The sequence below is a fragment of the Aethalodelphis obliquidens genome, unplaced genomic scaffold (assembly GCF_003676395.1).
Source record: "Aethalodelphis obliquidens isolate GAN/ISIS:26980383/991018 unplaced genomic scaffold, ASM367639v1 scaffold11, whole genome shotgun sequence".
Lineage (NCBI taxonomy): Eukaryota > Metazoa > Chordata > Mammalia > Artiodactyla > Delphinidae > Aethalodelphis > Aethalodelphis obliquidens.
Window position 1 is genome coordinate 10,764,848 of NW_020837955.1, and position 21,749 is coordinate 10,786,596.

At 37.1% G+C, this 21,749-nt stretch overlaps 1 protein-coding gene across 4 annotated transcripts in view; it reads left to right on the plus strand.

Annotated features, from left to right (window-relative positions):
* PCGF5 (polycomb group ring finger 5) overlaps window positions 1–20,177 on the plus strand; it is a 114,407-nt gene extending 94,230 nt beyond the window's left edge. For 3 of the 4 annotated variants that reach the window (XM_027112026.1, XM_027112027.1, XM_027112025.1), the window contains exons 8-10: window positions 457–546; window positions 7,930–7,989; window positions 14,398–20,177. In XM_027112026.1, coding sequence (XP_026967827.1) covers window positions 457–546; window positions 7,930–7,989; window positions 14,398–14,445 — 198 coding nt within the window. In that variant the 3' untranslated portion in view covers window positions 14,446–20,177. The remainder of the gene's footprint in view (window positions 1–456; window positions 547–7,929; window positions 7,990–14,397) is intronic. The other variant, XM_027112028.1, reaches the window with a different exon arrangement.
* The last annotated feature ends 1,572 nt before the right edge of the window (window positions 20,178–21,749 follow it).

The following is a 21,749-nucleotide window of genomic DNA, read 5'->3' on the forward strand; positions in this document are numbered from 1 at the left end:
CCCGCTGCAAATATAAACTAATGCAGAGGAGGAAAGCAGCTCCTTCAAATGAGAGATGAATTCATAAGCCACATGTGCCATGAGGAATTGTAAGGTTTCCACAACTTCTTCTCATTCAGTAAGAAATCACAGAAATATGTCTCAATCTCAAAGGCTGCACAGAGACATAGACTAAGAAGGTTCACATTGCGTTTCAAAATTAGGTGATGAACCTGAGATAGAGGTATGTGGGACAAGACAGCCAGTGATTCATGTTAATTATATCTGAATTGTTAATACCTATGAGATGAGGCCGTGCTTTTAATAGAAAGATCCAGTGTTCTTCTCAAATAATGGACACTACTTCTATTTTGATATAAGTATTTGAATCTTTTTTGAAATTTGGGAAAAAAATGTAAAACACTTATGAATTGAGAATTATTTATGTTAATGGATCTGTAACTATTCTTTTTAAAGTTGGATGTGCTGTGCAATGGTGAAATTATGGGGAAGGATCATACTATGGAGTTCATCTACATGACAAGATGGCGACTAAGAGGCGAAAACGTAAATTGCTTTTATATACCTACGTGTATATTTAGTTCTTTACCATTATGTTATTCAAATTTAACAGTTACTTAGACACTTTAAAAAAAAAAAAAAAAAAACTAGCTTGGGAAAGAAGAAACTGGTTCCTCTTATTGTTTCTCAGCTACTCCATGATAGTTGGTCCCAAGTACAAGGCCGAGATCTGTGTTAGATGTGGTTTTGTTATATTTAAGGTAAGTTTAAAACATCAGTTTGAATATGTTCAGAACTCAGCTAACCTAGAGACGGAGGAGATAGCACTTACATTTTTTTAAACCCCAGTAAATTATGGGAACTTTTAAGTTCTGCCCTGACTAGTATGTTTAATGGTTAAGATATTTTTTGTTTGTGGTAGAGGAAACAGATAGGGTAGAATCTAGATAATCTTTTTTTCAGGTACCAACTTTACATTGAAAGTATAAAATCGGACCGAAGGGTAAGTGAGTTTGCAGTGGTTTCTGATGCCAGAATTAGATTGCCGTGCCTTAGGCCCCAGGCAATATGGGAGAGATGATTAAAAGGAGGAAACTAAGAAAATTTTTTTAAAAACCCAAAAGGAGTTTGTATTTTGAACTATATCTTTGATTAGGTTAATTAGAAGGTTCAGGTGTATTTTATCTGAGTTATATGTCACATTGATATCAGGGAAATTTGAGGGGCTAGGGACTGTAAGGCTGGTATGTAGCAGTAAGGAATACAGTAGTAATTATAAAAAACACAAAATTAAGAAATGCAGCCTCACCCAATTACAGTGGCTCAAAAACATACTTATGTTGAATGTAAACATCTATGGAACTTTTTTTTTTCAGAAGAACTGTCTTGGTATGATAACAATAATAAATGAAGCACGTAACTTCTTAATTCAGAATTTTTTTCCATTCACATCCCACTTGGATGACGCCTTCCTTGTGAGGCTGAGTTCTCGTGACCAGGAGGAATAAGTTATCTTCTAGTCCCAGCCACCAACTGGTTGTGTGCCTTGAGGAACTCATGAAACCTCTCTAGGGCTCCTTTTTTTTAAATTCTAATTGTCTTTGTATTTGGTAAATTACTACTTGCCTATGACATTTTATATATTTTTTAATTGTTCTACATACATCACTCTCATTTAATCCATCTAACCAGAATGTTTTGGGTACCAAGTACAGATTACAGAGGTAGTCAGTTCTCTTGCCTGGCCCTGCTGGGGCCTAAATATTGTGATATTACACATAATAATAGTAATACCACAATATTGGTATAATTTTAGCTTTCTTTGATAGTTCACTGGACACTTCAGTATGTGTTAGTGCTTGATATCATCATTATGAATAGGTTTGCCTTAAGGTTGGAGAGCTGTAACTCATCATCCACTGCAAGACATCTACTGATACTCGTCCTTCACCAGATCCCTTCCCAGAGGTCTCCCACACTGCCAGTTATTTTAATGTCATAGCATGGAAGAGCTAATTCATAGAAATTGTTATTAACAAAGAGAAACCAGTCTTCACTACAGTTACGCTTCTGATTACACATTTCCGAATAGTTTAAATTCCCTGGTTAAGGCATAGTTTAATAAAAATTAGTTCAGAAAAATGGTTTAGTACCTTATTTTTATTCGGGTAAAAACAACCAATAAATAGAAAAAATGCCACATTTTATACTTAGTACAACAGTAAAGAAATAGCCCGTTTCATTTTTTTGGCATGACAACCCTGTTTTTTGTGTGTTCTCCTCCTCTAAACCTGTTTCTCCCTCAGCCTTCACATTCTCATCAGTTCCAAGATTAATAGTTCCATTTTTCCAGTTTCTCAGACCCAAATCCCTAAAGTCAGTCCTGATTAGTTTCATCCATCCTTAGCAAATTCTTTGACCTCTACCGTCAAAATACAGTAATGAGAATCCAGTTACATCTTATCACCTCCTCTTCTGTCACTCTGGTCCAAGCCACTGTCACTCTTCTCCAGAATTTCTATAAAAGTCTCTTAACTGGGCTCCATGCTTCTACTCTTTTTTTTTTAACGTCTTGAATTTCTCACAGCTGTGTCTTTTAGTTTTTTTTTACATCTTTATTGGGGTATAATTGCTTTACAGTGGTGTGTTAGTTTCTGCTGTATAACAAAGTGAATCAGTTATACCTATACATATATCCCCATATCTTCTCCCTCTTGCGTCTCCCTCCCACCCTCCCTATCCCATGCTTCTACTCTTGCTGCCACCTGTGCCCCCTCCCATCTTCACCCAACACAGCAGCCAGAGTGACCCTCTTAACACAAGTTAGAACATGTCGCTTCTGTGCTCTAAATTATCCCGTACCATCTAATGGCATTTAGATAAAAGCCAAAGTCCTTCCAGGGACCTATAGATGGTGGACCCCACACAGTTTTCCCCAAAGACATCTTTGCTCTTACCCTTTGCTCCCTCCCTCTCACTTCACTGGCCTCTGTGTTTGTTTCCTCTAACATGCCAGGCTTGCCCTTGCCTCCCCAAATATCCACCTAACTTGTTCCCTTTACCCCCTTCACCCAGAGAATTTTGCTTCTACATCCCCTCCTCAGTGAGGCCTCTGACTTCCGTTAATAGTCCAACCCCTCTCCTGATCTGGCACTCTTAACCCCTTCTCATGCCTTGCCATTCTCCACAGTATTTCATACCGTCACTGTACCTCTTCTGTATGTTTATTGTTTGTCCCCAACTAAAATGTAGCCTGAGGGCAGGGATGATTATTTGTTCACTGCTCAGTCTCCAGCACCTAAAGCAGTGCCTAGTACAGATACTCAGTAAGTATTTGTTTGAAGAGTAAATTGAATGAAAGTTTTGTCTTTTATAAGGTAGCAGTTAGGCAGAATATAGCTTAAAGGTCATTTTGTTTATTTCAGTCTGTTTCCCGTTTGTTTTCTGTTAAACAAATTTTAAATTTTTGCTCATGTTCCAGTTAATTATGAGTTATTATAATTGATGAATTCTGACAGTTGGAGTGAATGGACAAACTAACAATAAAACAATTCTTTCTTGATTAAGCCCCTTCCAGCATATTTATTGCAGTCACACCCTTTCCCATCTGTACCCTTCATTGCCAGCAAGATGCCAGATTGTCTGAAAAGCTCTCGTTACTGTCTCTACTGGCATTGCTAACTGGCTGTGTCTTGGGCTGGGGTCGGCATATTTCCTAAACTAATGACCGCCTTATGGTTCTTTCACTTACTTCTGATACTTTTTTATATTAAACATTTTAATCTACCTGGGATTTGTTCATTTACGCACACACACCCCTACAACAAGGCTAAGACTCTAAAACTTATTCTAAGAATTTTTTGCCAGAAATAGTTTATTGAATAATTCATACTTTGCCTCATTGTTTTGAGATGTCACCGTTATCTGTGCATATGTATCTAGACACGTGTACACATGCAGATGTGTATATCTATGTTCCTGGACCTTGTTTTGTTCTTCTGAGTAGGGCTTAATCCTACACCAGCATTGCACATTACAGCTTTTATAAAAATCTGATCACATAACACCCCTATCTAAAACTCCTCAATTGTCCATTTTCTTTGGGATATATTTAAATAAAGTCCAAACTAACTTAAAAGGAAAATAGTTGGGCCTTCTAGGTTACTTTATGATGTCTATCAGCATCTGTTAGGAAAAAGCTCATTTTTTTTTTTTTTAAATTGTGTTGGCTAGTTTTCCCCCTTTATTGTTTAGGTGAGCTTGAGAATGGGATTGTGATTGGCATTGTATTAAATTTCTTGATTGACTTGGCTGGCATTTGCAGTCTTTTATTCTGTTTGGTGCTGTGGGATGCCCTCTGAAGTTCTGGACTCTTCTCTGTGCCTCTGAGTAGAGTCTGTGGTTTTCTTCCCTCTTCATGTTGGATGCCACCTCTGCCTTTCTGGGTCTTTTGCCTCAGGCAGGATCCCCCGTATTCAGATCACCTCTTGGCCTTTTCCTCTTGCTAGACTCCTGGGGGGAACCTCGGGGAGTCAGTTTTGCCTCCACTCCTCAGGAGCAGGACATTTCTGCCTGTGCCACACAGCATCTGGGCCACTCCTCCCCTTTATCCTGGGACGGTTTCACTTCAGGCTCAGCCTGCTTTCTGTCCTCTGTGCTCTTTCTGGATCCTTGTCTTCATTGTGATTTTTTTTTTTTTTTTTTTTTTTTTTTTTTGCAGTACGCGGGCCTCTCACTGCTGTGGCCTCTCCCGTTGCGGAGCACAGGCTCCGGACGTGCAGGCTCAGCGGCCATGGCTCACGGGCCCAGCCGCTCCGCGGCATGTGGGATCTTCCCGGACCGGACCAGGGCACAAACCCGTGTCCCCTGCATCGGCAGGCGGACTCTCAGCCACTGCGCCACCAGGGAAGCACATTGTGATGCATTTTTGAAACTTTTATCTTTAGGAATCAAATATCCAGTCAAACTTAGCTAAGTCCCAGAAATTTTTCAGTTCATAACAGTATTTGCACCTCAAGATTGGTGTTCATCTTTTGCTTATTAGTGGGAGAAAATGTACCTTTTTTTAAACCATTGCTTCGCAAACTTTAATGCAAATCACAAAACACCTGGGGAGTCTTGGTAAAATACAGATTCTGATTCAGTAGTTCTGGGGCGAGGACAGAAATCCTGAATTTCTGACAAGCTCCCAGGCGTTGTCTGTGCACCTGATATTTGGGGCCACGCTTTGAGTAAGATGATTTTAGGGGACATGATCCATGACCACTGACCTGCCCTGTAGTTTCCACATCCGTAAATTGAGGTGTAGAATTGAAGAATTAGACCTCAGTTTGGAAGGGACTTAATCGCCAATCTAATTACATGGATTCTGTTTATAATATCCATGCAGTGTTCATCACATTTTTTGAAACATAAATGGGATCATACGTATTGTCTTGCAGCTTCTTTTTCTCATTTGTTAATATGTCTTGTGGAGAATCAGTAAATTTTATAATAATTATTTGTAACAAGTTGATAGTATTCCACTTGTGTGGCTGTAGCATAATTTGATTAATATGCTCGTTTGATTTGACTCGTTTAGATTTTTTTCAAATATCTTGACATTACAAACAATGCTGTATTCCAGTGTATATATCCTTTTGCATATGTGGAAGCATATTTATTGGCTAAATTCCAGATGTGGATTTACAGCAGAGTATGCATGTTTTAAATTTTGATAGGTACTGATAAATTGTCCTCTAAAAAGTTTTTAGCAGTTTATAGTCATACCAGTAACGTATGAGTGCCCATTTTCTGATACCCTCACCAACACTTCATATTTTCAATTTTGTATTTCTTGTGTGAAGTTTCTTTCCATATCCATTGCCCCTGTTTTCCATTGTGAACTTTATCTTTTTCTTACCGGCTCCTAGGAGCTCTTTATGTATTCTGGATATTCATCTTTTATTATGTATTTTGCAGCTATTTCCTCCCTGTTGTATCACGCTGCATAGTTTTGCCTCAGTTTTTTGGTCCTTAAAATTGGGGTAATAATACCTATCTTGAAAAATTTTAGTAAGAATTAATGAAATATTATATAATAAGGTACTTAGCAGAGTGCCAGACATAATGTTATTTTATTAATAGCTTATGTATGTTTGCTTTCATTATTATTATAATTCTCTCCTCCTACACTTAGTCTCATGTCTGCAAACTAACTGTTAATATCTCTGTCTCTTCAGCCTCAGCTTTCACCATGAACTCATGTTCTTCCTGCTTACCTTTCCTTGGGTAGGTTGAGTACCTACTCTCAGGATTCCCCCTTTTCCCAGATAATCCTGGTTGGTTTTATCTCTTCCAACAACCCCCCCGCCAGTCCCTACCTAAAGTTACTGCACCACGTTTGCCTTGCTTTGCTTTCTTTGCATTACCAAGCAATTTTAGGAAAAGCAAACATCTACCTTGACTGATACCAGAGATTAATAGGAAACAAAACAAAAACAAAAACAAAACAAAACAGTGAAATTTGCCTCTTTCTACCCTCTTTACTTGTTAAATGCTATTTGGGACTTGCATAGTTAGGCAAAGTCTGGTAGGCCGCAGTGTGGGGAGTCTTCAGAGAGAAGGGGGAAGGTTGTCAACGATAGCAGTGCTGGGTGTGTCTTACAGCATGTTGATGAGCCCAGTACAGAAATTCAAGGACTAACTTCTAGGGAAAAAATTGCTAAAGTCTTCTAGGAAATGGAAAATATCTAAAATTTTATTTTTAAAGCTACCAGTATATTTGTTTTAATAATTGCTTATTTAAATATTCTTCCAAAGTATATTTTAAAAACCTGCTCTGGGATGTTAGATTTATCCTGGTTAATTTGTATCTCACTTTTTTTTTTTTTTTTTTCAATACGCGGGCCTCTCACTGCTGTGGCCTCTCGCGTTGCGGAGCACAGGCTCCAGACGCGCAGGCTCAGCAGCCATGGCTCACGGGCCCAGCCGCTTCGCGGCATGTGGGATCTTCCCAGACCAGGGTACGAACCCGTGTCCCCTGCATCGGAGGCAGACTCTCAATCACTGCGCCTCCAGGGAGGCCCCATATTTTTAATCTTTTTTTTTCTGTTTTGAAGAAGTACACGATGTTGAACTCATATATGCATAATTTTAAAGTGTGTTATGTTTCATAATTCCATTACAGTTCAATGTTTATGCTTAATAAGGGTTCAGGATAATATTGAAAAATCAAGATTTGGGAATGATTTTTTAATATGAATGGTTAATTAAAAGATGGTAGATTTAGAAATGAATCTACTCACTGGTTTAAAAATATGTTAATTCATTGATTTACTCATAAAACATTTGAGTGGCTGCCGTGTGCCAGTTCTGTGCCTTAGCTCTTAAGATTGCAAATATGAATAAGATTCAGACTCAAAGAGCTCACAATCTAATGCTATTAAAATAGTTATGGAGACTAAGAGTCTAATCGGAGGAATATAAAGAACCTAATCTAAAACAGAACATGGATCACTTACAGGCTGAGGCAAGTTCCCTGCCCCTCTCAGAGCTCTGAGATCCTCAGACAGTGTTCCCTCTCAGGGTGGTTGAAGAGGTCTAGCAGAGATTGCTCACAGGAAAAGTTGGAAGAAAGAGGGTGCCCCTCCTGGATTGAGAAGGCGAGGGTTTTCTCAGGAATTTAGTATTTGAAGAGGAGATGGAAAGGACAGGTCACCGTTTTGGTAAATATTTGCAGAATATTAACAAAACTCTTATCTAGAGACTAAAATAATTTCAAGCTAAAATTTACCAGTCACTAAGTTATTAAAGACTTTTTCCAAAAACAACTACCATATTCTGGAAAGTGTTTACTTAATCATGTTGACTCATGTTTGACGTTAAAATATTTTAAATATGTATCCAGTTGTGGATGCCTCTTATCTGATGAGTTCATCTCCTCCGCAGTTTCGGTGTCTGAACTGCTCAGCTTCGCAAGTCTGCCCTCAGGATGGCCCTTTGTATCAGGTAAGAGGCACTCACGACTGTACATATGACCCTCTGATGCCTGCCTGCCACAAAGGTGACTGCTTTCACCCCAAACTCAAGTTCGTAAGACATGTAACTTTGCAAAACTAAGACTTACTTGAGCTACAAAACTTCATCTTTTCAACTTATATCCCCAAAGTTTCCCATTATTTTAGTTCTCTTGAATTATCTTTTTAATTTTGCCAAACTAAAAATGAAGTTATAAATGTTCAGGCCATTATTTATGCATCAGGAATTGTTAATAATTACCACTTTCAGCCCATGAGAAATCTCTGCTCCATATTGGATCTCTGCTCTATACTTAACACTTCTTTGTGTGTGTGTGTTTTTAATTAATCATTCACCCACAAGTGAAAGATAAAATGCCAGATTAGGTGAAGCTAAATAACAGCAACAGCTCAATGCAGTTGTGAGCTCGCTTACTAGGCCCTGTCCTAAGGACTGTATTTGAGTTACCTCTTCTAGCGCAGAAATGATAGTGAACTGATTTAGTAATGCACTGGGCAAACGTGAACATACCTGAGAAAAGTTTATCTAATACAAGTACATTTTAAAAATTTGGAAAACAGAAGAAACTAAGTGTAGAATAGTAAGGATTACTGTTGAGTGTAGAGATGATCTATGATCAACCTTAATCCATGGATTAACCATGGCATTTCTTAAAAATCTCCATTGTTCTTTTATCCCAGAAATTAAAGTAGTCTTCATAATTATTTCCTTGGAGCCAAGAAAGGAGAATTGTAATTATATAACAAACTTAACTAGCAGACTTAGCTCTGATGTTGCAATTTTAGGGTTGGGACAAATAATTATATGTTAAGTATTAGAAGAACCACTTCAAATCGAAAATGTTAAATTAGCATTCTATCTAGAATTTCCCTCAGTCTCATTGTCAGTGCTGTGATTGTGGAAATCCCCACACTGTCATTAAAATGTGTGTTTCTTAATACACACGTTTTAAGTCCTGTTGTTTTTAGTAATGGAGTAAGCACATTTAGCAACTATAAAGGCCAAATAGAAAATCATTTAGAGAAAAAAAATCATACTTCTCCTTATATTATGCAGTTGAGGGTGAGGGGTGAGTAAATAATTTAACTGAGCTGGTGAGATATGCGTAGATGTTTCACTGACTTTAGCTTCACGGCTGATTTTGAGATGAATTGTAGTGATGCTCCTGCCTTTAGTTATAACTCATACATACATGGCTTTTTGCTTTTACTCTTGGCGCTGATGTCTATTTATTTCCTGAGAAATAAAGATATTCTTAAACTCTGATCTAAAGTTTCAGAGAACTAGAATAAGACCAAATTTTCAAAAATCCACACACACCTCCTTTTCTAACTTCAACACTTCATTATAGAGTATAGTCCTGTCAGAACATCTTTAGCCAAAAATCACCTAGAAAATTTCAAGGAAAAGATTATCACTATTATAAGAAAGTATTATTATATGTGTAGCTTTATGCTATTAAATTTTTTAATTTTGTGAAAATTTCATGAAATAGACAGTTTTCTAGGAAAATAATAGTGGACCAACATTCACCCAAGAAGAAAATGTAAATCACTAAATTATGGAAGACATAAAAAAAATTAAATTACAGATACCTAAATATAAAACTACTTTTAATGGTCACGTTCCCTCATATTTTCAAGGAATAGATCATTCTCATTCTAAATTGGTTTAAGTCATTGAAAAAGATGGAATTTTTCCAAATTCATTTTACAAAGATAACATAATCGTGAAAGCAAAAACTGACAGAGAACCTGCAATTAGAAAACGAGTATCAAATCTTATTTTGAACATAAAAACAAAGATGATAAAAACATACTAAATATACTAAAATAATATGCTAGAAGAAGAATAAACCAAGACCAAGTAGTATTTTTATCAGAAATGCAAGAATGGCTTCATGCTGGGGAGAGGGAAATTACATATATATATTATATCCTAAAAACACTAAGTCAAATAAATACTAGTAGATGCTGAAAAGGCATTTGATAAAATTTGAATGTTAAGTCCTAATTTTTCCTGCAAGCTTCTTATTTTGAAAAATTTCAAAACAACAATGTTGATGTAATACAAAGGAGTATCATTTACTTTTACTTAGATTTACCAATTAACATTTTGCTACAGCTTTTGCCCCCCTTTCCCCTTCTTCCTCTTCTCCTTGTTAATCTCTTTACAAATATATCTATTGTTTCTTTACAGAGTCGCTTGAAATTAAATTGCACATATCATGACAGTTGACCTCTAAATACTTCAGCATATGTTTCCTAAGATCAAAGACCTTCTCATATGTAACCACAATCCCACTTTGCGCACAAGAAATTTAGTACATTAAATATTATAGTGATGTCAGTTCTTCCCAGAATTAAATTATGAAGTTTAATATAGTTTCAAACACATTTTTACCAGATTCTTGTTTAACTTGACAAAGTCAGTCATTCTAAAGTTCATCAGGAAATATAACTTGGTGCCTCTGGTCAGTCCCATTTTTAAATGAGTGATCATGGGGCACATTCATGGCCACCTACTGAAATGTATTTTAAAGCCGAAGTAATTAAAATCTGGTACTGTCTTAAACATAGACACATGAATAAAAAGAATAGCTCAGGAACATGAATCTATCAAGAGTATTTCAAATTAGTGGAGGGTAAAAAGATTAACAAATACCTATTGAGCCCTTAATTATGCACTGGGCAATCTTCTAGGCCCTGGGAACACAGAAGTAAAAATGAAAAAAATTCATTTCCTTCATGGAGCCTATACTCTAATGATAACAGATGAAAGATAAATGAGTAAAATTTATAGTGTTAGAAGAAAAATTAAAGTAGATAAATAGAATATTTTAGATAAGATAGCCAAGGGAAGACCTCTTTGAGTTGGGGATTTTTGATCAAAAAGAAGTGAGAGTAAGAGCTGTGTGTCTATCTGGGGTAGGGCCCTCTAGGCCGAGGGCACACAGTGCAAAGATCCAGAGATGTGGTCGTGTCTGGTGGTTTGAGCGCTGCAAGGCGGCCAAGGGCCTGGAGCAGAGAAGGTAGTTGACCGGGTATCGGGGAACTTGGAGCATAGATGTTGGGGTAGGATATGATCTAGTAGGGTTTGTTTTCAGTTAATTGTCCTGAGACTTTTGGTGGTGGTGATGGGGTGGGGGGATTCAATCCATACCTCCCATTAGAGGTGTTTTTCATGGCTAAAACGGTACACATTAAAAATGATACCATCAAAGATCAGGAAGAGAATATAGCTAACTAACTTCAGAGTGAGGATGGCCTTTCTCATTGTACTTGTAAAAGGAAAGAAAACAAACCAAGTTGACTACTAATACTTAAAAGTACGTGGCAAAAATACCATAAATAAGGAATATTTGCAATATATGACAGAAAGATTTGCTGCCCTAATACGTAAAGAATCCATACAAATCTGTAGGACAGAGTTCACCTGTCCGTAGAAAAATCAACAAAAGACATGATAAGTCACAAAAGAAGGAAACACAACTGCCTAGTATAAAGGTAGTTAACTTATTTAGAAGTCAAAATGGAAGCAGAAATAAAATACTATTATATGCGTATTAAATTTCCAAATTAAGAGAGAGGAAAGGAATAGTACTCATTATTGATGAGGCTCCTGAAGAATGAGCACTCATATTTCTTTTAGAAGTGTAAAAATAGAACAACTTTCTTAAAGTCCAGTGTGATAGCATTTACCAAAAAGCCTTTTAAAATGCTTATGCTGTCTGAATCAGCAGTTCTACTTCTAGGAACCAACCCTAAGGGTGCAGGGGAGATAGGGTGGGGAGTGGGGAATAGATCATTGGGTCACAATAAATTTATAATAGCAAAAAAAAAAAAGAAAAGAAATAAAATATGCAGTAAAAGATTTGTTGATAATTTATTGTACATTTCTATAAAGGTATCATATGTAGCCTTTAAAAATGATCATGTATGACCATATTAAATACTGTAGAAATAAGTTTATGGAATTTTTTTAATGGACAGAATTCTTTTATGGACAAAATTATTTACCAAACAATATGTGTAGCGTGATTCCAGCTTTAAAAAGAAAAATCATGTAGACAAAAAGACTAGATGGATATACATTAAAATGACTGTTGGTTATCTTTGGGTGTGGGATTTAAATGATTCTCCTTTTTTTCTTGGTGGTTTTCTATATTTTCTAAATCTAAAACCAAGTTACTTTTATGGTAAATAATTTATTTTTTAAGAAAAATAGTACATCAACCAGCCAATTTTTATCATTTTCTAAAATTATCACATTTGAAATAATATATACCTTGGAAGTATGGATTCTTTTAGTAAATGATGAGACCGAGGACTGGCAGTCTCCACTCAGTGTAGTCCCATAACACTAAGAGGAGTGATAGGCCACATTTCATTACAGTGCGTGCAGTGCCATTTTACTTCAGAAGGCAAACTGAAACACAAATAGGACTTAAAGTATACCTTAACCATTTCCAGTTTTGTAACACCAATAATTCTTAAACTTCACGTTGTCATAGGACACACACACATACAAATGGTTACTTGGAGGAGAAGAGAAAACCATTTTCAGCCAAAAACTGAGAAAATCCCAACCACTGACAACCAAGGCATTTTACTTCCCTCTCTTCCTACATCCTAGAATTGGTGATGGATTCTTCTGTGCATGATGAATGGATTTTTGAACGAGTGACTTAATTATTTGCAGAAAGTATGCAGATTCAACAGGAATGGAAAGCAAAGCTAGAAAGATTATTATAATGAGAGGCAAGCTCTGGGTTGGGTCAGGTAGGATGGGAAGTAGTCAAGTTAGGTTAATACGACGTCTAGGTAGCAGTCTCCAACTCTGTCTGAACTTCAGAAAACCCAGGGAGTTTTGTAAAATACAGATTTCTGTGTCCCACTCACAGATATTCTGATTCAGAGGGAACAGAAAAAAGTTTAAATAAAAACAAGGAAGCGGGCTTCCCTGGTGGTGCAGTGGTTGAGAGTCCACCTGCCGATGCAGGGGACCCGGGTTCGTGCCCCGCTCTGGGAAGATCCCACGTGCCGCGGAGTGGCTGGGCCTGTGAGCCATGGCCGCTGAGCCTGCGCATCTGGAGCCTGTGCTGCGCAATGGGAGAGGCCACAACAGTTAGAGACCCGCGTACCGCAAAAGCAAAAAACAAGGAAGCAAAATTTAACCACAATAGATTTAGACCATGGAAACCGTGAGAGACTGTGACTTTTACTCCAGTGCTTAGAAAACTGTAGGGCGTCACCTTACTTCTTAAGCTGGGAACAGCAAGATCTAGGAATTTTCATTCCTACCCTCCAGTCCAACCCTGAGCTGAATGGTGAGAGAGACTTCCCAGGACGTAGCATGGCAATGATACCTACAGAAAGTCATTTTCAGGGTTCTGGAATCTCAGTCTACCACTTCTGTCTATAGGAAAGAAAGACAGGATTTTTGCATTCACCTACACAGAGACAAGGGGGGAAACAAGTCAGTAGCCATCTCAGCCCTTCCTTGTTTTCATAAAAGTAGCTCCTGGTAATTTCATTTTAAAAAGGGGAATCTGCACCTTTAAGAAGAGGAAAACCATTGTTTCTTCAGACCCTTTCTGACTTTGATGTTTGAGTTCTATGTGATATGACAAAACAGGGGGTAAAAAAGACACAGAAGTAGCAGTGTGGCTTTTACCACAGGAAGCTGTTTCCTCTCTAGGGCTGTATGTTGATGTATGATACCTTCCCTACATGGAGCAAAACAGAAGGACAGTCTGAACCATTCAATTATATAATAGTCAAGTCAAAATATTTAGTAGTATCAACTATTGAAAGGAGGCGGTTTCGTCTAACAATTAGTTACTTGTGTTTCAACATTTTTTAAATGACAGTTAAGTTTTAAATCCTGAAAAGAAGTGTCAAAGTTAAGATGTGTGATTTGTAAACACTATCCCAGTTTTCCTAGATCCATAGCAGGAGGTCTCTGTTAATTCATGGCTCAATGGGCTCTCACAAACAGCAGCCCTGACGGAGTCCAGCCTGCGGGCTTGTCTTGTTCAGCCCCACAGGTGAATGCAGGTGAGAGCTTTCCATCCTCCACACAGGCCCTGCCTCGCCCTAAGTATTAACATTAGTACTATTCACAAACGCAAGCAGTATGACGTCTGCGGGCCTTCCAGCTTCACCTTTGCTGCCAGTTATGGAAAACTTGACTGATTCTAGAAAATAGTAGCCATTTAAAAATATAGTCTTAATGATAATTACAACCTTAATTGTCATAATCACCAGTACCAGGAAATACTGTAAGCTATAACTGCACGTTCTTAAAGTCTTTTATGTATAATCTATATTATTTTTATATCAACAGTCTTATTCATCATCTGTTTTTATTTTATAGTCATACCCCATGGTATTGCAGTATCGACCAAGAATTGATTTTGGTTAGACCACGGGGCCTGGATCCCACTGAATGAATCCTGCACTACGTGTTTACTCATCGACAGACTGCACAGTGAACGGTGTGTGGACTGGAGGGACACAACCAGATTTTCAGCATGCGAATAAGGCCATTGTCTGTCTCTAAATTGTCAGTTGCATTTTTGTTGTTTCTATTAAGAGCAAAGCAAGTGCCATTCTGCTACTGAACCATCTGCATAAGGTATCTGCTGTCTCACAGTGTACAAGTCATGGTTGAAATCCGTCAGGTGTGCAGCCACGGTCCAGCCTTCTGAATATTTTGCTTGCCTGTTCCTAGACTGCTCTAATGTTTGATTACACTAGTAATATGGCTCAATCTTTGTGGTGTTGCAGTTTTCACATACTTACTATTTGATTAATTCTTGTTTAAGTAGAGTACTGTACAAGGAACTAATAATTATTATATCTTGAAATTATTTTGTATGGGAAATACATTTAGAAAAGTGGTCCTTGAGCCACTGTCCTGTTCTCAGTAAGCTTTTTGTGTGCAAAATAGTTCACTCTTGAGTGTGCAAGTCCTTTGGGGAAGAATTCCAATTGTTCTTTACATTAGAGCACATTATAATTGTAGGCATTTTGAGTCATCTGTCTGTGTAGTCTACCAGTCGCACAGGGAGGGCCTGTTCACCCTCCAGAAAACGTATGTGACTTCCTGGAGAGCTGAAGTGAGATTCACAGCCATTTGAAATGTTGGCAGCTGGTCACATTTACTTCTAACAAAATTAATGTGTAAGTGAGGTTAATCCTTCATAATGCCTTATGACGAGCGGGTGCTGCCTCATGAAACGCCATCGCCGTCGTGTAGCCCACTTTACGTGTGCATTGTTATACTGTGGCTCTTATCTAATGAAGTACATTGCTTCCCTTTTTCAGTTGGCCTTAGGTGTGTGTCACTGTGGCATGCAGAAGGTTATGATGATTTAAGTATTAGGATTTTTAGAGCAGGTAACATTAGCTATTTTATGGATTTCAAAAATCTCAAAGCAATTGTAGATTAAAACTGTTAGTAACCTGTCACATTTCCAACCATACGTATAAAATAGACAAAATGCAGTGTAATAGATAAACATGCTAACCAGAATTAATGGTTTGAGGATATTTCATTTTAGATCCTGTAGTAATCAGGGGGAGATGGGATTATATTGTTTTATACATAAGTTCTTTAAGGTCAGAGCTATGATAATGTCCTTGATTTTGCATTTTTTTTTAAGTCTTCCACTCAGTTTGAGATGAGTCTGCAAGTCAAAAAAAGTCTTGTCACCTTAAATTATATGAAGAACTTCATTTTAAACCTCTTAACATTTACATTATTTTCCATAAACTTTTTTGGAAATTAAGTTTTACTAATTGCTTTGAAACTTAGGCCTATTTCCTCAGTTTCAAATTTAACCTCTGAAATACTTAGGAAATAATCTTGAAAGTTAGGAAGAAATATTTGTTCTAGAAATCTGACATGAGCACAATCTGTGTGTTACACACATAGTTTTTATACTGTATACATAGTAGATGTGCCACATTTTCCAGTAAAATGTATCACAAGGTAATGCCTTCTGAATCTCAAAATGCTTCTTAGAAATAAAACAGTGTACGACCAAGAAACACATACAAAATACAGCTAAATCTTGATGCATTTCACAATATAAAAGGCTGAAACGTCATAATTATCTTTTCCTTATACCTTTGTTTTAAGTCAAAAAGTCTAAAGTTTTCTGTTGTTTTTGGCCTGACTTGTGAAAAAGGTTATGGCAATACTTTTAAAATTTCACTTTGTTAGACTGTGTTTGTGCTTGGAGGGGCTCACAAAGAGAATTTAAAAGGCAGATTTTTGTTAACTCTTTAAAAATGGTTGGCACAGACTGTTACCCTAAACCAGAAACTGAATTTACTCCCCAGCTACAGAAATTATTTTGCTACACTGTCAAATGCAGTTCCCTGACATCCCTAAGAAATTTTTAGATTTCTTGTAAACTTGTCACATCTAGGTCAGTGATTACTTATGGAAGCTGATTTTAATTAACTCAAAATAAATTGAGAGTGCATTTTAAAAACCACCAATGAGACCTGGATGTTTTTGGGTCCCCAGACAAAACTTGCAGCCTTAAATGAGTTTTATATACATGATCTCATTAAATTTGGCCTGTTGCCTCATCTTATGTAGTGTCACTGTTTTCCAAGGAAATATATAGGAAGCAATTATGGAATTGAGAATACTTTTATATAAAATTCCTTTATTTAATGTTAATATATTAACACTTTTATTGAAATGCAATGGAATATGTGCCAAAACATGTGAAAACCTTGCATAAAGAAGGGCATCAGTTATATGGGGAAAGGTACACGTTTTATGATGGTCCTGAATAATGTGGTATTACTATTAGAACCACAGACTTCTTCATATATATTCAACTATGGTTTTCTAAGTATGGGACTACTTTCATGTCTAGTAATACACTAATCCCTAGTTAATTATCCCGAGTCAGGTTGTGGAATTTGTAAGAAACGAGGTATAGAAAAATTTACAGGCAAAAATATACAGGTGGTTAGTTTTACAAACTTGGGGTGCTAATAAGATAAACTCCTTATACAAATAGCCTATAGGAATAATCATCTGAATCTGCAAAATTGGAGAATAAAACTAAATTAAGTTTTTCTTTAATCTCTTGTTTCTTAAGCGACAAACTGAAAGAACTTTACTTCCATAAAGGATTTTGTAATCTGTTTTCTCTGCTTTAGATATCATAGATGTACAAGGGTCAAGGAACCTTGGATCTAAGGAAGGCCTGTGCTTTATTTATAGATATCACTTTAACGGAAGTAATCACATTAGTTAGTTAATAGAAAAATCCAAATATGGCCCTTTCTCCAGATTAACAGAATACTTTTAAGTATAAAAACAAATAAACTAAAAGATTCACTGATGAGGTAGTATTAGGTCATTCAGTCTGAGGTCCAGATACCTTGGGGTGATGTCTTTTAACTACTTTTAGAAAAGTATTTTTCTTTATTCATTAAAAATCTGTCCCATATTAATATGCCACATTTTATAAATGTAATGAGTTTGCTCAACTATGTGTAACTTAAAATGATTCTTTAAGGGGAAAAAAGTATGTTATATAACATTGTGAACTGTTTAGCTTTACTGAACTATTTAAGAGAAAGTGCCTCATTGCTAAAGTGCGTTTCTGTTGTAGATTTACTGCATAAATTTTGAGTTTTCTGTCCCTGTCTCTTATCAATGGTTTTGTATCTAAATAGGCTCTTGTAAGTTAGAATAATCTCTTTTTGAAAGATTTTCATAAGAAAATAGTTATCACCAAAGACATTTTACTGTTAGTAACCATGTTAGAGAGACAGTTTAACTGTTTGGAGGTTGGAAATTTTTAGACTGCAAGTTACTTTTTATATAATTAGGCAATAACCTTGAGTAATTGCTAAAATATCACCAAAGAAAGGCTTTAAACTTAATTTTCATGGTAAGATCAATCAAATGCAGGTTTTTCTTGCAATAATCAGAACATACTTCCTTTCAGCTATGTTTCTTGTTTTTCCAGCACCATCTGACAGATCTTAGGAAATCCTCAAAGGTGAAAAAGAGATTAACACAACAAATAGCCTCCCTCTGGATGAAAAGTGGGAGAAATACACACTTTGAAAAGAAAATTGAAATTGAGATTTTAAATTCTAATTTGAGAAGCTTTTTATTCCATGGAGGCGATACAGACTAAAATTATACTTATTTAGTTCCTGGGTTCTTAGTAATGTGAGAAATTTTATTAAAGACAGACTTTGGTAAAAGTGCGGACATGCTTACTTGTAACAGAAAATAGTGCATTCTGTTGGATTCACATAAGTAAATGCATTTTCTGTATTCAAAAGCAGAATTTTCCTAAAGGCCTGTGGTTTTTTTTAAAGTAACTCTTTGTCTTGTTTCTCAGCAATGACTTTGTTTTTAGAATCTAGCCATACAGCCAAATTCGGCAAGATAAGCCCCAGATGAAGAGCATATACACCAGGTTAAGCCCTGTCCTCACACCGATCTTTTGGGGAGCGCATGCTGTGGGCCACCTCAAGTAAAGCTCACATTATGAAGTCTTCCTGACAGGCCACCTGGTAAACCGCGTTGGATCGGATAAAGATGGATGCACTCCATTATATACTCTGGTTTACCATAAGGAATTTTCCAGCAGGCTGTGCTTTATACCAGTGAGATACAGATATTGGTTGTGGGAATTACAAAAATGAGTGAGTTTGCCATAACTTTAATTTTCTGGGTTAGAAACATGAAATGCTATTATTTTAAGATATATACCTATCCCTACAGTAAGGAATATAACATGTCTGCCAGATCTGGTTTATAAAAATTGAAAAATATTAAATATACTAGAAACTCAAACCCTTTGAAAGCACAAAATAACCAACTAATTCTGGATTTACTTGATATACCTAGTTCGATAGTATTTTGTTGAAAAAAGTTCAGATCGAAAGTTCATTAAAATGTACTCAAATATACATTACAGGGTTTTCATAGTTTTTTCTTAAAACAGTGGCATTTTCCCAAATAATTTAAAAGTGATTCTCTTCCTAATGTAATGTAGTTTTCACAAGTAGTGTGTTTATTTGCTATCCTTACTATATTTTCAAATAGAATTAAAATGCTCGAGCACTTCCTTTTCAGAAAGTTACAAAATTAAACAAAAATAAATTATTTTAAATGCTCATTAGAATGTGTCCGAATACTTGTTATGCCCCTTTCTCTAGGATTCAAAACTTGAGTCATTATTCAGAAATGCTTTTTAATTTTAATTACCTTTAAATCTAGAATCAAGTGAAACATATTAAATACTGGGTCCAGTTTTCTTCCATCGTTCAGAGCTTCATGGAATAAGAAACTAATCTAGTACAAACTGAAGATTAAATATTTCTGGGCAGTGCAGAGATAGTGAATAGATTATGTATCCGTGGACTTCACATCAGTCCAGCAGAGCAGGAGTTCTGCACATTCGAAATGGAACGGGATCAGCCTAACGTTGTTTGGGGTTGGTTTTCTTTCGCTGTATTTTTTTGAGTGGGGATGGGGGCCCAAGTGTCCTTATGAAGCTGTGGTCGGCAAGAGCTTGTGGGGGGGAGCACCAGTGTTGTGCTGTGTTCCTGCATCTGGCAGCACAACAGCAAGCACCAGTTTTTAATAGAGTAGCCCTCACACTAAATAAAACCATCATAGACTATACTGTACAGTTATGTTGCTAATTTTCCTTTGAAATATAAAATATTTTAAGTTTTTTTTTTTTTTTTTTTTGGTCAAAAGTGGTAACATCTTAATACAAATAAAAACCTTTTTGTGGTTGTAAGATTTAGCTTATAAATCATTCAAATTGAAGTGAAAGATTACCAGGTCATTGTTAATGACTTAGTCTATTAAGAATATATGTATTTTTGTAAAGGAAAAGCACTTGTAGATATTTAATCAGTACTATATGTCTGTTTTGCAGAAATAAAATGCTGCTTAGAGATTCTCTTTAAATATTTTTTATTTTTGTGCTCAACTGTATTTTCTGTTGATCTATGGAATGTTCTGTACAAAGCTGTATGGGTTGTACTGTTGGGCTAGACACTTTTGTTTTTTAAGATCTGGACTTAGCCAAGTATATTTGACCATGTTAAAAATAGTATCTTTGTTATTAAAATTTTGATTGCATAATTTATTGCTGTCTGTCATTCTTCATTATCAGTAGTTGCAGATCATAACCTTCATTTAGAAGTTTCCATTAAGTATTACTGTAGCCAATTTTATGAATGTTTGTTGAATATTTGAGACGGTAAACATTTTCTAAAGATTTCTGAACTGTTTACTTTTAAGATGGCAGACTGGCCCTCGAATAACACTTGAGGTGTGTGTCCACATACACTTTAGAACAATTTTTTCTGTTAAATTAATCTAATCCGTATCATCTTCTGAAAGTAATTGAGTACCAAAGAAAGGCCCAAGTGATTTGAAAGACAGACTGCTTTCTTCAGCTGCTTAGGTAACAGCTTTGTTTTATTAATAACTTGCCTGGGGAATTCTAGTTGGGCTGAAGACAGACATTCAAGTCAGAAGGTTGTGATGATTCATATCTCTGCCCCATTGTTACAGTGCCTGAAGCTTTGTCCTAGGTTAGCGATACCATGGAGGTGGCTAGAGACCCCAGGCGTTCAGCGAGGTAGGAATGCGGCATCCTCTGAGCAAAACTCCCTTCACCTTTCAGCATCACCCTTCGCAGGCTGTTGCAGCGTGGGAAAGAACTTGGGAGGACTGTACGTGCAAAGTGCTCAAAACGTAGCCCGTTTTACTTTTACCCCGTGTCAGGGGCCAGAACAGGGGAAGGCCTCAGGGAAGGCTGGAGGACACAACCAAGGAAAAAAAGGAAACCGTTTCCTGCTAATCAGTCTCTGCCACGCCTGCACTTGAGAACGGAGCCAGTTTACCCAGTTCTTAGTGTTTTGTCAACACAGGCTCAGCTCTGATCTTTTCACCAGTTTAGAAAGTTACGGAGGCGTCTGCACCCCAGGTGAGTTTAAGAGGCAGCCTCTGCTTGTTGTGTGGCCAAGGAATTTGGTCACCGTATTTTGCTGGAAGCCATGTAGAGTCCGGCTTGACACCCAAACCCCTGCTGTGGGATTTGGGGTGCCAGGATTACCAGCAAATGGAGAATCATGCCCAGAAAGAAGAAACAGCAAATGATCGCCCCCCACCTCCCAAAGCTCTGCTCCTACCGAGCCCAGTTCAGAAGATCCCATCAACTCCAGGAGGCTGTTGCTTCTGTACCACTTAACACTTTTATCACAACCACAGTAATTGATGTTTGTTTGTCCTCCCATTTGATTATGAGCTTTGAGAGGGACGCTGACAGTCATTGTGGTATATCCTCACCCTCACAACACGATTTGCATAGTAACTGGCACCAATAAAAACAATGTAGTGAAAGAATCCAGATTTCGGGAAGCAGAGGCAAGGCTAACAAGTCTCTTGCCATTTCCCCAGGAGTCTCCTGACCGTTCCTCTTCTTATATGGACATCAGTCATATTGGATTAGGGCCTCACCCTTATGACCTCATCAACTTCAATCAAAGGCCCTATCTCAAAGACAGTCACATTCTAAGATCCTAGGGTTAGGGCTTCACTATTCAGTTCATAACAGCCACGTGGTGCCCCATAGACCTGGGTTCAAATACAGGCTCCTTCTGTGGTGTGACTTTGGGCAATTAACTGGTTGAGTCTCAGTTTCCAAAAGC